This window comes from Drosophila elegans, unplaced genomic scaffold (assembly GCF_018152505.1).
Source record: "Drosophila elegans isolate 14027-0461.03 unplaced genomic scaffold, ASM1815250v1 contig_183, whole genome shotgun sequence".
NCBI lineage: Eukaryota > Metazoa > Arthropoda > Insecta > Diptera > Drosophilidae > Drosophila > Drosophila elegans.
This window is the reverse complement of record NW_024545550.1, coordinates 124,078-139,552: the sequence shown is the minus strand read 5'-3', so window position 1 is coordinate 139,552 and position 15,475 is coordinate 124,078. Positions and strand designations below refer to the sequence as shown.

Below are 15,475 nucleotides of genomic sequence, written 5' to 3'. Positions count from 1 at the left end.
GCTGAAAAGAAGTCCGGGGACTCCAGGAAATAATCACCTTTTTCGCATTTTTTTTTCTCTTCGATTTACTTGTTTGGCGGTCGAAAAGTGTCAGAATTTTTTGGTTGCTTATTTGAAAACATGCTGGCAGAGTAAACATTAACCGTAAAAAAAAAAAAAAAAAAAAAAAAATGAAAAAACAATTAACAACAGGGCCGTTAAGAAAGCGTTGCCGCCTGGCTTTGGGGACCCCGGTGCAATAATTTCGCTTTGATAACCCGACTGCGAGTGCATCGTTAATGGGTCGTTGGCAATTATGAGCCGTTCTGATAGCGTTCGTTCGATTTGCAACAATACATTCATTTTCAGGCTAAATTGTGCATGCCAGAAATTTGTTCGGTCATCGCGGTTCATTTGGCGCCTGATTGCGAGCCCCTGAAATTCAATTGCGGCGAACACAAGCATCTTGATTTATTCCGACTATAATGCAGGTTTATTTAGGGTTTTGAAACGCATAACTTGTTCTTGACTTTCTTTTCCAGAGCCTCCATCTCGACCTAGTAATTCTATTTTTAACTGTTTAGGTAACTTTTTCACCTATTTACGGAATGTTTAAAATATATTGTATTTAAATTTTAATTAAGACAATTCATTATAAAGGAACTTTGCATATGATACTTTAATGTTTAGTATTTTTCTAAAGCATTGCGATTGAAGATTTAGGTTATTTAAAAAAAAATAAGTTTAAAGACAAAATGAAACTTCAAACATTGTTTTGATATCAATGTAAGTACTCGGTTGCAAAATTAACAACTTCCACAGACAAAACACAAACTAATATAAAGGCAGATACCTCCAATGTAAGTAATGTGTGTTACGTTACCAAAAAAAAATAAGTTTGGGTATTAATTTAAAACTTTTAAAGCAATCCGTTCTGATTTTTAAATGAGGCGGAAGTCCTTTAAACAAATTCCACCGAATGGACATAGGCTATCAATCTTAAAAAACCATTTTCTATGTTAAAGGATTTCTTTAACTTTGGTAAGCGTGTTAATATTTACTTTACAAGTGAACAAACAAATTTCTTCAAATTGAGACAGCACTTTATTTGTATTGTTGTTTATTTTATTTTACATTTTCAGTTCAATTTGTGATTGCAAAAGCAACAATTGCAGTTCACAACGTATTTGTTTGAATTTGCAGCTTAACTAATACGGATGCAATCACAGGTATAGATACAAATACAGCCGAAAGAGCAAAATCGCGCTGCGCTTGCGCCCTTTCGCCGCCTTGAGCGGTTAGTTAGTCATGCCTGCGAAATTATAAATAATATTAATTAGCCATTAATTGGACATTTACGTCCGATTTGCATGGCAGCCAACCAAAAAAAAAAAATTTAACTTTTAAATTTTCCAGACTTTTTGTGCTGTGATCCGCTTTTAATGGCATTCAATGTCATTAGCTGGACGGCAGGCACAGCGACTTGAGTTGTTCCCGGAAGGCAGACGGACAAAGAGCCGGTTGGTCGAGCACCTCCCACATCTCACATCTCACAGCTCCTGCACCTCGCCGCCAACGCCCTGTTTGCCCTGGGCCTGCCGCTCCAGCTTCTCCTGCTCCATGCTCTCCAGCTGGGCAAGAGTCAGCAGCGAGATGCCCAGCTGATCCTCGCGGGTGAACGGCTGCGCCATTCGCCTCAGCCAGCGGCGTGCCAGCTGCACGGCCTCCTCTGTGCTCAGGTTGCAGAAACTGTCCACCAAGTGCTCCTGGATCCACTTGGGCAGACGCGATCGCTTGTCGTGCCGCGAGAAGCGCTTGTCCGCGAAGATCATGATGCCGTAGTCCGTCTTGCCGCGCAGCGCCCGTCCCACGCACTGGGCCGCATGGCGCATGGCGTCGAAGGTCAGAAAGTCGTTCTCACGTATCTGAAACTGATCCCGCAGGTAGTCCAGCCGGGCCTTGAGTATACGCGACTGCGTGTACACGTAGGGGATGCCGAACATGAGCACCGCGCGACCATAGTGATGGTCGAAATCCACACCCTCCGAGACCTTGCCACGCGCCACCGCCAGCAGCACTGCTCCACGACCACAATCGCAGGCCTGCAAGTCGAAATGGGAGCGTTTGGGGTTAGTCAACTTTAGGAGCATTCTGTGTATACCCTTTCCCTACCGCAAGCTATCAATTTCTAATATTTGCGCCTGTTCTTGGAGTAAAACCGACTTTGACTAGGAGACGACCAACGAGAATATCCCTTAAATCATTACTATCCTTAAATAGTAAATAGTAATAGTAAAATAGTTTATAGTTTTAAACGAATAATTAATTAAATAAACTTATTGGATTTGTAGAAAGATTATACTTAGGCCGATATATAAACGATAATTTACTTGTAGTTTGACGCACTTATCTATTGGTTACGTTTACTATTATCTATCTACAGAAATCAGAAGTGGCTTCTAACTGAGTCAACATGATCCAACCTCCAAGGGCGTGAATCATAAAGAGCGCGAGGCTGCTATGTCAAGCACATTTGGTGTGAAGCCATAGCAGTCTCGTTGGGTTTTTGTAAGATTGAAAACATATATCTCACCTTAACATAGTTCATCAGGGCGTAACTCGTCTCGGCATTGTCCTGGGTTTCGATGAACAGCAGCTTGTAGCGCAGCAAAGTGTCCACAATTCCCTGATCATACCAGGAGGCCACCACAGACTCCAAGTACAAATAAGAGGTAAAGAAGCAAACAATGCCATCGGGTACTGTCTTTGCAACCTCCACCAGCAGCTGGCCATAGTTTCGGATCACAGCGGTGTCCTCACGTGTCTCAAACTTCGAGGAAATGGTCACCTGGTCGTTGCCTTTCGACACAATCTATTTAATAGAACAATAAAATGAAAACAAAATCGTATAGTTGATGGAATAAATAGTTACCATAGGAAGAAGACATGGACGGGCCAGTGTCATGGTAAAGCTGCTCATGACTACGGGATCAAAGTCGAGTATTTTGGGGTACATGTCCATGGGCGACAATGTCCCTGATGTAATAACAACTGTTTGGAATCGGGTAAACACTGGAGCCATGGCAATAGAGGAATCCAAACAACTAAAGTGCAAAATGGGATTCGAAACCGTAGGTGTTTTGTCGTCGAACGGCTCTATAATGATGGTAAAGCCTTTCGTGTAGGTGGACACCAGAGTGGCAAAGTGTGTGATCTAAAAATTAATCATATATTAGGCTCGCTTTGCAAATGGGGCAGATGAAAACCAACCAGAGTCAGAGCTCCGTACTCGGTCATGTCACTGATCTCCAGTGTCCGCAGAAGACTGGACAAACGCTCTGCGCAAAAGCGCAGAGGCTTGCGCTCGATGCATATCTTGGAGGATATATCCTTGAGGAAACCGGCCGGCGACTCCTGTACAACATGATGCACGCGCAGTCTTGTCTTTATGTATTCAATGAAGCGACGCAAAAAGCTGAGAAAGTGATCCGCCTGCCGTATGTTTCCGGGCACCACCTCACTGAGCACATCCTTGGGCAGGACCGGATTGGCCAGGATCATGTCTGTGTCCCGCTGCACACTGGCATCCTTTAAGCCCTGAACCATGCGCTGGTACTCCTCGTTCAGCCGATTAGTGTCCTCTTCGCGAATGCTGTGAGTTATAAACAAAAATTAAAAATGTGCAAATTATTGCGAAGATCTGGCCAACTTACTCCTGAACCAGTTTTGTCAGCTGATTCAAAGCGTTTGTGCTGCGCTCCACGGTGCGTCTGTTGATCTTCACGCTCATCGAATCGATGCAAACGTTGTCGATGTTGTGAGCTTCATCAAAAACCACGCAGGACTCGCGGCTCATCTCCTTAGACACCACCTGAGCGATTTTCGGATCTAGCAGATAGTGGTAACTATATACCACAATGTGAGCGTGGGCAATCTAGCACGAAATAGAGCAAAAGTAAATTAAATAACATTAAACTCGATCTTTGCCTAATATCTGCATTAAGCGATCTCTCTGTTTTCCTGGGCTTATTATGTTGAGCTTTTACAAAACTTTCGAATAGATTTAAAATCGCACAAAACTCACTGCATAGCGGGCCAAAAAGTAGGGACACCAGTTGCGCGATCGTCCGTATTCTTTGAGATCATCGATGCTGTACACGCCCACCGGCAGCGTGGACTCCTTGCCCTCCAGGCTAAATCCCTCAAAGTACTGGCCTGCAAATTGACAAATTGAACTCATGGTGCTCCCTGGATATGAGTATAGAAGATTCTTACAGATGGGCGTTTCGGTGTCCATCTCGTGGCGGTCGCGAATGTAGCTGGCGGTGAGGCCGTAGCACTTTCCATCCACCGCCTTGCCCTCGCGCTCCTTGCTGACCTCCGGATGGATGCACATGTTCTTCCGGGAGCTGAGGACCAGGCCGGTGAAGGGCGGCGGATTGGGGCATTGGCGCTCGTAGTAGACCATTAAGTTCTGCAGTTCGGCGATGACCTTCTCGATCTCCGGCACCGTGCGGGAGCAATAGATCAGCTTGCGCACCGTCTCCGGATGCTCCACCATATAGGCCACGATCAGGGACAGCAGGGTGGCTGTCTTGCCCGTTCCCGAGGGCATCTCCAGCAGGCAGTGGCCCTTGGCGTCCAGACTGCGCTTCAGTTCCAGCATGTACGCATATTGCTCCGGGTAGATGTACTCGTACGGGAAGTACACAAGCAGGCCGTCCACGCTGAGCCTGTTGGTTTGGGTTGTTAGCAATCCACCTTAATTGATCTAATCCTGCAACTTACTTCATTTTGCGCGAATTTCGTGATAAAATACGCGATTCCTGTTTGTTTTTAAAACCAGCGTGACCGGTCGGCCAGACCGCTAAAATTTATCGCAGGCCAGTGGAAAATATACTAAAATATACCAAACGAATTACACTGGTCGACAAGTAAAAACGATTTTTGCCAGAAGAAATAACTATACCGTCTACTTTCAGTATGAATGGAATTCTACTTTTTATAAATTAAATGTTTTACTTAATTATTTGGTTTGGGTATTATATCAATTTGTATACTATTTTATTTACAAAATAATAATTTCTTTTAGGTAACTACCCTTTGATTCTAATTTTGTGACGACAAGTGTTATTTGTATGAAATATTTTTGGTATTTTTATTTCGAGCCTGTGGTATCTTTAAACAGTAGAACCGCGGTCACATTAATTATAAACACTTTCCTATAGTTAAGAACAAAGTTTTACTCTAAAAGTATTTATTTAAATAAATAAGTAAAATAATATTCAAATGGACGATTTAAATCCGCTGGCGGGCACAGCTCATCTCCTGGAAGAGGTGGACAGTGAGTAGATGGCCAAACCAAACCAATGGTGGAGTCTCAAATCCGGCACTTTACAGAAAAGCTAATGGTGCTCTTGAGGGACGGACGAACTCTGATTGGGTACCTGAGATCCGTAGACCAGTTCGCCAACCTGGTGCTGCAGCGCACCATTGAGCGAATACATGTGGGCAACGAGTACGGCGACATTCCACGTGGAGTCTTCATCATTCGAGGCGAGAATGTGGTGTTGCTGGGCGAAATTGTAAGCTTAAATGAATCCTTCGAAATGACTGATTTATGACCTCATAACAACCCCCAACAGGATCGCGAGAAGGAGCAAAAGCTGCCGCTAAAAGAGATATCCGTTGACGAAATCCTGGATGCCCAACGCAGGGAACAGGAGCAGCGGCAAGAGAAGCACCGCCTGGTGTCCAAGGCGCTAAAGGAACGCGGCCTGGCCGTGGACGCCAATATAATTAACGAGGACTTCTGCTAAGACTCAATCTCTTCCTAATAAGATAGATTAAGCTCAAAAGATTTTTGTCACTTTGTATATTTGTACTGCATTAAAAAACTATGTTAAAATCTATGTACATAAGTAGCTACGTATCCTGCTTAGCCCGACCCATTCGCATGCGACCCCGTTCCACTCTCCTCGAGCAGTATGTACTTCTCCAATATCTGATACATCTCAACTTTAGCCTTGATCTTGTGCACGCGCGACAGTTGACGCAGGTAGGCGGCGATCGATTTGCAGAAGAAATCGTCCTCCGTTTCCGAGTTGTTTGGAGGGAGAACGGCCGGCGGATTGACTACTGAATCTGGAGCGGAACGCTCTCGCTCCTGGCTCGCGTTGGGCACACAGACAACATAGTTTATGTCCGTCTGGCTGGGCTCTACTGCTTCACAAGGCGGAGCAGATATTGCCTTAGGAGTGGAAACTTCCGGATGGATGGTTAGGACCTTAACCTTCTGATCGCACTCCGACTCGCCGAGGAACTCGTCAAAGCTCTCCTGATCCGGCTCCTGGCCATCGTCCGCCTCCACGAGCACCGAGTACGTCTCCGACTGCGTCGTCTGCCCCTCCAGCTTGGCTTCGTATTGCTGCTGCTCCTCACCCTCCTCGTACACCTGCGAGCCCTGCTCCTCGATGAGGGCGTCCGTATCGAGGGGCAGGCGGATACGACGCCGCGGCATGTCCACTTTTAGCCATCCCGCTGGCTTCTGATCCCTATCCCGGTCGCGTCCTCTTCGCTCCCGTCGCTTGCGCACAAAGTCTCGCAGGAAGTCCATCTTCCGAAAGAAGTCGTTGTGCCCAAACTCGCCAGACGGATGCAGCCGCTTCTGCTTCAGCTCCCGGGAGTAGCGATCCCGAAGGCAGGTCCAGCGACGCCGCGCGTCCATCGTCGATATGTTGAGCACATCCGCCACTTTGGCCCAGTCCTCCTCCTTTCGCTGCGACAGCCGGAAGGAGGGCAGCTGTGGGTCGTACAGCGACGGCGTCTCGCGGATGGTTTGTATCAGCAGGATATCCGAGTCGTCCAGGGGACGGTGGTTGGAGCTCATTTTGTTGCAATTTGTAACTTAATATTTTTAATGCAGTTTGCAGTGTTGGTAAATGTTGCAGCAGCGGGCAGTGCTGAAAATGGTGGGTTTTATTTTGCAGTGGTGGCGAAAAGTGTTGGGAAATGCCTTTCTGGTCATGTAAAATAGAAGTAGTTTTTGGTATATTAAGAATCTTTATAAATATTTTCAGTTCATACATTTTTTAAATTACTAAGTTTTTAGTAATTTGTTGTTTGTTTGTGCTGAAAGGTTTTTTATAGATGGTTCAAAATATTTGATTTATTTATTTGTTACTTACTTCTATCCAAGACACTAAATTTTATATATATTTTCATACTTTAAATTTACATGTCTTTTTTGCACGCAGTTGGAGATTGAAAAACATCGATGTTGCAGGAGCAGTTTTATTCAAACTTCGAAATTAAAAATCGTCGATTTTATACGCGACGACATATTTGAGAATTACGAATTTTGATAGCTTGCTGATTTTCCATCGCAAATTAATTTGAGATGTGCGAAATTTTAATTTGATATTACCTTTTTATTTAAAACCAGAAGAATTAATTTGAGATTTAATACAATAATTTAATTTAATTAGTAGTTTAATTTAATATTTTCATAAAAAGCATTGGAACACTGTGTTTCGGGCGCAACAATGGAAAACATCGATTTTGTGCTGCCAAACATCGATGAAACCGATGTTTTAAAAACATCGATGATATCGATGTCGGCATCGATGTTAAACCACCTCTACTAGGGCAGCCATTTTTTTCACGCTTTGTAAAAAGTTTTTTAAAAGCCGTGGAATCCGCAGAAAAGTTAACAAAATAGCGCTTGGCCAGTCTTAAAAGCTTGTGTGGACGGACCAAAGTATGCAAAACTAAAGTTTGAGTGTGCGCGCCGTGAGTGAACCAAACAATTGAACATGGAAACAGTGGTTGCCTTCAACAATGAGGTAAGCTATAGAGCCTTTTGCAATGAGGTGAGTTATAAGGCCGGCGTGGTTACACAATGTCCGGTTAAAGTCGGGGAGCCCTTACATCTTGTATATGTGTACAAAAAGAGAGTAGATCTTCCTGTGGCTCAGGTAGAGTCCCCAATTTTCCCCGACCAGCGCCGCTCAGGGTTGCTTTCCGATAACGATAACCCCACGGAGGCCCCGCGGCCCGGAAATCCCCGTACCTGTAACTAACTCCTCCTGTCTTCCAGCTCTCCGGACTCTATGACAGCCGGCCGCCCATTTCCAAGGCTAAGATGGCCGCCATCACCAAGTCGGCGATGCGCGCCATCAAGCTGTACAAACACGTCGTCCAGAGCGTGGAAAAGTTCATCCTCAAGTGCAAGCCGGAGTACAAGGTGCCCGGGCTGTACGTGATCGACTCGATAGTGCGCCAGTCGCGGCACCAGTACGGCATGGACAAGGACCTGTTCGCGCCGCGTTTCCAGCGCAACCTCACGGAGACCTTCGCCAACTTGTTTCGCTGCGCGCCCGAGGACAAGAGCCGCATCATCCGGGTGCTGAACCTGTGGCAGAAGAACAACGTCTTTAAGTCGGAGGTCATCCAGCCGATCTTCGACCTGGCCGACCCGAACCATCCCATTTACCACCAGATGCCGCCGGTGGGAGGCAACGGTGGACAGGGCGGCAGTGTGGGTCCCGGTCCCAGCAGCAGCGGAGCCCTCAGCCTGGCGGATATATCGAGCGGGAACAATGGACTTAACAGTTCCAGCATGGATTTGAGCATGAGCAGCGTGGTGGGGGACGATAAGATGGGCGGCGCCATGCCCGATCTGTCGGTGAGTGAATGCTCCTGGTAAAGGAGGCTATTCGAATAGATTATATATAATCTTGCATTGGACTCTGGCTAACTAACACATCATCTGCTATTCTGCTGCATTTACATTTCTCTGTCTATCATGTCTTGCCCACTAACCACACCTTTCGTCCGCGCCCACTCGCCAGCTGGGTCATGAGAAGTTCGGCGGTGGCAGCAGTAGCTCCAAGCGTCACTACTCGGAGCAGCATTACTCCAAGCGCCAGTCGGGCGCCTCTTGCTCTTCCAAGTCCAGCAAGTCGCATCATCACAAGCGGGAGTACGTTAAGAGTTCACACGACCTCGACTATCAGGTGCGCGAGATCATGGAGGATGAGGAAGACGGCATGCAGATGCTCATGGCCGATGACCACCACTGCATGGGCGACGACTCACCGCCCACTTCATCCAAGCTGTTAGATGTATGGCGAGCCCCTTTAACCCTACATTAAGATAGTTTCGTTTAGCTTTAGTTTTCATTTGTTGCTAGCATCTCTTAGTTCAATCCTGTTACTAAAAAAAAATCCTTGACCGACTCTTGCAGAACAACAATCTCAAGCAGCTGCTGAACGATCCCAATGTGCTGCGGCAATTGCAGACGCTGCAGAACTTTCAAAAGTTCAAGCATCAGGAGGATCAGAAGCATCGCTACCCGGATGAGGCACTGCAGCAGCATTTCCAGAACGTAATGAAGGTACTAAGCGCTGGTTTACTTGCCTACCCTTGTTGACATAGTGCTGTTCTTTCAGGGAAATGCTGGCATGCCCCCAGGCATGGGAATGGGCATGGGCATGGGCATCAATTTAAACGACAGCATGGACCTCAACAAGGATGTCGAGTTCATATCGGAGCAGCAGACCATTGAGGTATACCTCTTTACTTTTCCTATCTATCTTAGTTTCTGGGGCCTTGTGTATTCTTTTCACCAAGACCAAGCTATCACTGTTGGTTTAAAGCATAAACATTGCCCATCCAAAGTACTGTATTAGATTGTAGTCGGGAGTCGCATCAGATGCCATTTGTCTTGTGCTGACGTGCAGTTGAACCGGATATTGTGTCTAAAATGTTGTTATAACCGATGGAGTATGGGCGTGTTCGTGTCCAAATATTTAAAAACAAAATAAGATTGGGGTGATTTTGAACTATTTTAACAAAATTTATACAATATACCTTTAAAAATGCAATCCATTTCTGATGATTTTATTCCCATTTCGGAAATATTAACTTTTATACCTTGTGAAAAAAACGTTTAAGTCAAAAACAGATGCCTTTGTGCAATCCCAAAACCAGTTTGTTGAAATGATCTGAATGTCCCTAACATATTTTTGAATGACAAAAAAATATTTGCCAATATTTAAATAAGTCAATTAACGAGTAAATGGTAAAAAAAATTATATTAAAGAGAGGCCAAAGGTAAGGTTTTAAAAGCCACGTTATGTCCGGCGGAACAACCCGTTACCTGATGCTATAACAACGTTTGGTAAGTTCCTAATATGTAAATCAAAATGTTGCTCGAAAACGATGAAAAAATGCTAATTAGGCCGAAAGAACTATGAGAATCACCAATGTCTAAAGCGTAACAGAACCACACGTCAACACACGCCAAAGAATGCAGTTTATTCAGTCTAAAATATCGTTTTTGCCCTATGGCCAGCCACTAATCCATCTCCGATCCCGTTTCCGCTCTATCCACCAGCATCCTGGACCCAATTAATCTATATGCTTACCAAAATGTTAACGTTTTTATCACGTATCACTTCTCTCAAATTTCTTGCAAACACTTCCCGACTCCAATAGGTGATCAACCTGGATGGTGCCGATTCGCGCAGTCCGACGCCCGACCGTGATCGCTACAAGCGCAGCCGCCGGAGCAGTCGCAGCCGCACGAGATCTCCGCGTGGACGAGGCTCCGCTGGTGCTGGAGGAGGAGGCGCTGGCAACGACCGAAGGCGACGCAGCTCGCGCTCTCGATCGCGCAGTCGATCCCCACGTTCCAGCCGTCGTCGGACATCGCGGGACCGGGATCGTATGGATCGGAGCAACCGGGACAAGGAGCGGGATCGCGAGCACGAGCGTGAGCGTCGCAAGAAGGGATTGCCGGACATCAAGAAGGAGCATCTCAGTGGTAACTATGATGGCCTATCCTAAAGTGGTTCTCAGTGAGTGGGTCTGGCTCTCCGAGATCCGTTTTTATCGCGTGTTTTTTTCTTACATCTTTTTTTTTTCTGCTAATCCAGAAGAGTTTTCTTTCTTTCTCTGCAGCTCCTTGGCTTGTTTGACGTGTGTGTGTGTGTGGTTTAGCTTTAGTGGTTCTTGATCTTTTTATCTGGAACTTTTTATAAACTCCCCTCTATCTAAAAATATGCGTTTTCGAGCAATGTTTTTGGGACCTTTCCCGATTTACATACATATATTTAACAAATTCCTAATATAAAGGACAAAATCAATTTATCTCGGATCACATTTGTAAAAAAAAGTTTGCTGGACTAAATAACTGTCTATAAGATACATATTTCGTATTCTAAACTAATTTTTTCAATATTTCGTAGTTTTTATAAAAATCAAATATTTGTTATTGGATATCTAGAAAGATATTTCCCATAAAAACCAATTACTCCAAAAGTATTTTTTAACGACTGATACTTGTAGTTCCCAAAATCTTAATTCTACAAAAAAAATATGCCATTAAATAGTTGCTGATTATTAACACAAAACATTTTTTTTAAACCCCCTATGCAGTTTTTATTGTTTTGGCATTAAATAGTTTTCGTTGAGAGACACATTTTGGAACAAATATTTTTGATCAGAAACATCAGTCGAGTTGATGCAGCAAAGTCCGACCTTACCTATAGATACATTTTTTTATTTAAATGGCAACATATCAAACGTATTGACTTAAACATATTTCCTAAAAGTGCAAGGGTATATAAACTTAAAATTGTCAAGGGATCACTTAATTTTGAACAGCGTGGCTTATTCGATTTAATCATGCACGTTTATTGAAATTTAATTGTCCATCAAAACTTATGGACTTATTCGATTCAAAGAGGTTTAATACTCTTCGCAAATACAAATTTATAAAAATAAAAACAACAAATGATTTAAGTGAAACGCACACCTCATCAAGACAATCGGGCTTTCAACTCACTCGTGTACTAAAACCTATTCATTGCTTTTTTTTTTTTTTAGTGTGCAGCACTACGCTCTGGGTGGGCCACCTGTCCAAACTGGTTTACCAGGAGGAACTGTCCGATACTTTTGGCGAGTATGGCGACATAGTCAGCATCGATCAGATTGTGCCGCGCGGATGCGCCTTCATTGTAATGAATCGACGCCAGGACGCCCACAAGGCCATGCAAGCGCTGAAGAACCACAAACTGCAGGGACGCGCCATCACCATCTCGTGGGCAGCCGGCAAGGGTGTGAAAAGCAAAGAGTGGAAGGACTTCTGGGACCTCGAGCTGGGCGTCACCTACATTCCTTGGTCCAAACTGGGTCCGGAGACGGATTTTGATGCCCTGGAGGAGGGCGGCATGTTTGACGAGGACACCATGCCCATCCAAATGAAACAGAAGATCAACCAAGCCAAGAATGCCGGCAAGGACAATAAGGGTCCTCCCATCGCGGAGACAGCTGGCGGGCCAGGTGTTGGTGTTCCGCCGCCAGGCATGATCTTTGGCATCGACACCACCCAACCGCCGCCGGTTGGGCCAGTCGGTCCGGTGGGTCCTCCTCCCGGTCCGGGAGCACCGCCTCCGGGGCTCATGGGCTTAGTAAGGGGTCAGTTCCCGATGGCCCCACCAATGGGCATTAACATGCCGCCGCCGCCCATGATGATGCCGCCAACGAATATGCCGCCACCGATGATGATGCCAACGACCAACATGCCTCCGCCGATGATGATGCCACCGACCATGATGCCGCCCGGCTTTCCAGGTAGCTTTGAAACTCCTAAAAGTTAACTTAAAACTGATCCTTCTTTTTTGCCAGGCATTGGTGGACCTCCGCATCCAATGGGCTTGCCACCGGGAGCACCGTTCCCACCGCCCGGTGCCGTGCCACCGCCCATTCCCGGCGGCGGCCCGTCTGCTGCTAATAGTGGGAATGTGAGCGACGATCAAATGGACATTGAGATGGACCTGGAGGACGCCCCACCTCCACCGCCGCAACAGCAAGCTGCCTTCAATCCGTCACCCAACAATCTTGAGCTATCGCCGGCGGCCATGGCCAACGAGATGTTCCAGCAACGAGACAGAGAACGCGATCGGGATAGGGATCGCTCGCGAGGACCGGGCAGCTCGCGCTGGGGCGGACGAGATGATGTGGCCGAAGCGGCGGATCGTTGGCGTGCCGAGAATGGCGGTGGGGGAGGCGGACCAGGAGCTGGCCCGCCGCCTGCTGGACCTGGACCAAACGCAGCCTTCAACGAGGCACGAGCGCGACTCAACCTTAATCCTATTGACCACGGAATGCCAAGGCCTGATTTCATGGGTAATTGGAGATTTGTGAAGAATTTGTCATTTTTAGCTAACAAATCTCCCATTGCTTTTCAGATTTTGATAATCGAGGTGGACCGGGTGGTCCTCGCGGAATGGGACCGCGTGGCAGTCACAACGGCGGCCCAGGAGGCGACTTTTTCCCGCCCAACATGAATCACAATCGATTCAATCAGCCCACGAGCCTGATGCAAATGCGCATCCCGCCACCGGCGTCCTTTAACCAGCGCATGGGCGGTCCGGCTGGAAACGGTGGCAACGGCGTTGGACCAATGTTTATGCGGAACCAAGGAGGCGGCGGTGGTGGACCAGGCGGCGGTGGCCCAGGAGGACGACAGCAGGGACCAGGTGAGAAACGTGGAATGAGGTGGCACCTTAGTTCAAAAATTACAAGACGGAGAATGCCTTTTTAGTGATTATTTTTAACAAACTCATTTTTGTTAACAAATGTATTTAAAAACCATGTTTGATTACTTTAAACTACAATGATTTGTGAACTCGAGATTTATTTGCCTAGCAACTGTATAAAACTATGAAAAATTCATGAATTTATTTCTACGACTTTAAAATACAAATTATAAAAATGTATATTAATATTTTTTGTTAGCTTAATTGTTTTTTTTTATTAGTTTAAGAATGTAGTTAATGTAACCTAATAATTTATAACAGCATGTTTTTTAAATTGCTCGCTTAAAAAGAAGATACTTATAAGTTTTTTATTTAACACAAAAACTAAGGTCTCTAATCAAAAAACAAAAATATTTGTACATATAGTTCCCCTCCTTAAGGTAATGTTCTTTATTCCGCATCAACATATTAATTCTCTATTTTTTATAGGTTTCTTTAATCCACGGAACCCCTTCAATGACAACCAACGCGGACGTGGAGGCCAAGGTGGAGGCGGAGGCCGTGGCATGGGCGGAGGCGGAGGTCCTGGCGGACGCGGACGTTGGAGCGACGATGAAGACGAGGGCGGAAACAACTTCAAGCGGCGTGGCGGTCCAGGTGGTCCTGGCGGTAATCGATTCCGTGGCGATCGCGGAGGCGAAATGATGGACGATCGCCGGGGCAACAATGCACGGGGCGGACGCGGAGGTCCGCGCGAGGATCGGGAACGTCCGGGCTTTGGAAACAGACGCGGCTCGCGAGACGACAGCAGCCGCCATTCAATAAGCTCCACGGACGAAAGCAGCAAGCCAGCTCCCGAGCCTGAGGTTAAACCCAAAAATGCAGGACCTGCTGGGTTAACTAACGCCACAACAGGAACGCCAGCACTCACGTCCAACAAAGTGGACACCGAAGAGGACTGGGATCAGGAGCTTCAGGATTACGAGGCGAGAATGGAGGCCCAAAAGCCAGGGAAAGATGCTCCCCAGCCCGAAACTAGACCGCCGCAGGAAGAACTCCCGACGGCGACCGAGAACTTTGTCAAGCCGGCTGAAGTTGCGAGTGATTCATCGGTTTCGAAACCTCAAACGGATGCTTCTGCCGCCTGCACGCCTCTCTATGACGAGTTGCCACCGCCAGCAGCGAATCCACCGGCCCAGGATCAGTCCGCGAGGGAACCTGAAGGTTCTCCGCCCCGCCCGGAGCCGCCGCAAGTCATTCACACAGAGGCTGCGCCCAAAGAGGAATCGGTTCCAGCGCCGGCTGCTGAACCCCAAACCGAAACTCCAACTTCGGAGGAACCCAAAACACAAGCTGCTTCCGCCGCTGTCGAAGCCGAAGACGATGCATAGGCATAGGCATAGGCATAGGCGACAGACAGATCAACTAAGAAACAAACGCATGTTTGAGCAAATTCAAGATAAACTGTAATTTATGATTTTCCTTACCAAGTAACTTAAGTGTAACTCCATACATGAGAAAATTGTACCATTTTTAACCTGAGATTACGCAGCATTTGTTGACACGAGTGGGTCGGTCGCTTTTAAAATCAGATTGAGTTTATTTCGCGTAATTTAACGTATCATACAATAGGAACTATAACTACCAAGGACTACGTGGAGCAACAGATACACACAGATATAGCAAATAATTAGCAAAGGAAACGAATTGTATGGACAGGAAATTGACAGGGGAACTTGTGTGGAAGTAGGAGCCCGATCATAAACAAATCAGCAATCGCAAAACTTGAAATGTTTATTATTTTGTTATGTATTTAGTTTTAAGAGTATATTTAACACTCAGATTGTTTCTAAATGCGCAGATTCTAGGTACACGCATAATAATGTACAATTCAAATATACTATATTATCGGATACTATAAAATAAAAAGTGAAAAACATCACTTCCAT

The 15,475-nt window shown here is 46.0% G+C and overlaps 4 protein-coding genes and 1 long non-coding RNA gene across 7 annotated transcripts; 3 read left to right on the top strand and 2 right to left on the bottom strand.

Annotated features, from left to right (window-relative positions):
- The first annotated feature begins 69 nt into the window (after positions 1–69).
- Positions 70–1,190, top strand: LOC121466808. Its single transcript, XR_005976988.1, has 3 exons — positions 70–839; positions 905–1,020; positions 1,122–1,190. It is a non-coding gene; the product is annotated as an uncharacterized LOC121466808 (long non-coding RNA).
- LOC108145251 (general transcription and DNA repair factor IIH helicase subunit XPD) lies at positions 1,065–4,850 on the bottom strand. Its single transcript, XM_017270528.2, has 8 exons — positions 4,768–4,850; positions 4,255–4,712; positions 4,064–4,194; positions 3,693–3,913; positions 3,250–3,631; positions 2,912–3,193; positions 2,573–2,851; positions 1,065–2,081 (listed from the first exon to the last, which is right to left on the bottom strand). The coding sequence occupies exons 1-8, from the start codon at positions 4,770–4,772 to the stop codon at positions 1,530–1,532; spliced, it is 2,310 nt and encodes a 769-aa protein (XP_017126017.1). The 5' UTR covers positions 4,773–4,850; the 3' UTR covers positions 1,065–1,529.
- Positions 4,851–5,178: 328 nt separating this feature from the next.
- On the top strand, positions 5,179–5,891 carry LOC108145255 (U6 snRNA-associated Sm-like protein LSm1). The gene is made up of 3 exons (XM_017270532.1): positions 5,179–5,323; positions 5,380–5,564; positions 5,625–5,891. Exons 1-3 carry the CDS (start codon positions 5,269–5,271, stop codon positions 5,796–5,798), a joined length of 414 nt encoding a protein of 137 aa, XP_017126021.1. The 5' UTR covers positions 5,179–5,268; the 3' UTR covers positions 5,799–5,891.
- On the bottom strand, positions 5,846–6,952 carry LOC108145253. Its single transcript, XM_017270531.2, has one exon. It carries the CDS (start codon positions 6,866–6,868, stop codon positions 5,918–5,920), a length of 951 nt encoding a protein of 316 aa, XP_017126020.1. The 5' UTR covers positions 6,869–6,952; the 3' UTR covers positions 5,846–5,917.
- Positions 6,953–7,609: 657 nt separating this feature from the next.
- On the top strand, positions 7,610–15,468 carry LOC108145244 (SR-related and CTD-associated factor 4). 3 transcript variants are annotated; one of them, XM_017270513.2, is made up of 10 exons: positions 7,610–7,823; positions 8,078–8,665; positions 8,832–9,104; positions 9,227–9,376; positions 9,432–9,548; positions 10,480–10,807; positions 11,872–12,618; positions 12,673–13,173; positions 13,236–13,526; positions 14,016–15,468. In XM_017270513.2, the coding sequence occupies exons 1-10, from the start codon at positions 7,794–7,796 to the stop codon at positions 14,915–14,917; spliced, it is 3,927 nt and encodes a 1,308-aa protein (XP_017126002.1). In that variant the 5' UTR covers positions 7,610–7,793; the 3' UTR covers positions 14,918–15,468. The 3 variants fall into 3 exon arrangements, with proteins under 3 accessions (XP_017126002.1, XP_017126003.1, XP_017126005.1); XM_017270514.2 differs by lacking the exon at positions 8,832–9,104; XM_017270516.2 differs by lacking the exons at positions 10,480–10,807; positions 12,673–13,173; positions 13,236–13,526; positions 14,016–15,468 and having other exon boundaries at positions 11,872–12,069.
- The last annotated feature ends 7 nt before the right edge of the window (positions 15,469–15,475 follow it).

Bases quoted from the DNA above. Each gene is read 5' to 3' on its own strand.
- LOC108145251 (XM_017270528.2), bottom strand. The intron at 3,914-4,063 runs GTGAGTTTTGTG...ATTTCGTGCTAG, and splicing joins ACTTTTTGGCCCGCTATGCA to ATTGCCCACGCTCACATTGT. The intron at 3,632-3,692 runs GTAAGTTGGCCA...TATAACTCACAG, and splicing joins CTGACAAAACTGGTTCAGGA to CATTCGCGAAGAGGACACTA.
- LOC108145255 (XM_017270532.1), top strand. From the start codon at position 5,269: ATGGACGATTTAAATCCGCTGGCGGGCACAGCTCATCTCCTGGAAGAG. The intron at 5,324-5,379 runs GTGAGTAGATGG...GGCACTTTACAG, and splicing joins TCTCCTGGAAGAGGTGGACA to AAAAGCTAATGGTGCTCTTG. The intron at 5,565-5,624 runs GTAAGCTTAAAT...AACCCCCAACAG, and splicing joins TGGTGTTGCTGGGCGAAATT to GATCGCGAGAAGGAGCAAAA.
- LOC108145253 (XM_017270531.2), bottom strand. From the start codon at position 6,868: ATGAGCTCCAACCACCGTCCCCTGGACGACTCGGATATCCTGCTGATA.
- LOC108145244 (XM_017270513.2), top strand. From the start codon at position 7,794: ATGGAAACAGTGGTTGCCTTCAACAATGAG. The intron at 8,666-8,831 runs GTGAGTGAATGC...CCCACTCGCCAG, and splicing joins GCGCCATGCCCGATCTGTCG to CTGGGTCATGAGAAGTTCGG. The intron at 9,549-10,479 runs GTATACCTCTTT...CGACTCCAATAG, and splicing joins CGGAGCAGCAGACCATTGAG to GTGATCAACCTGGATGGTGC.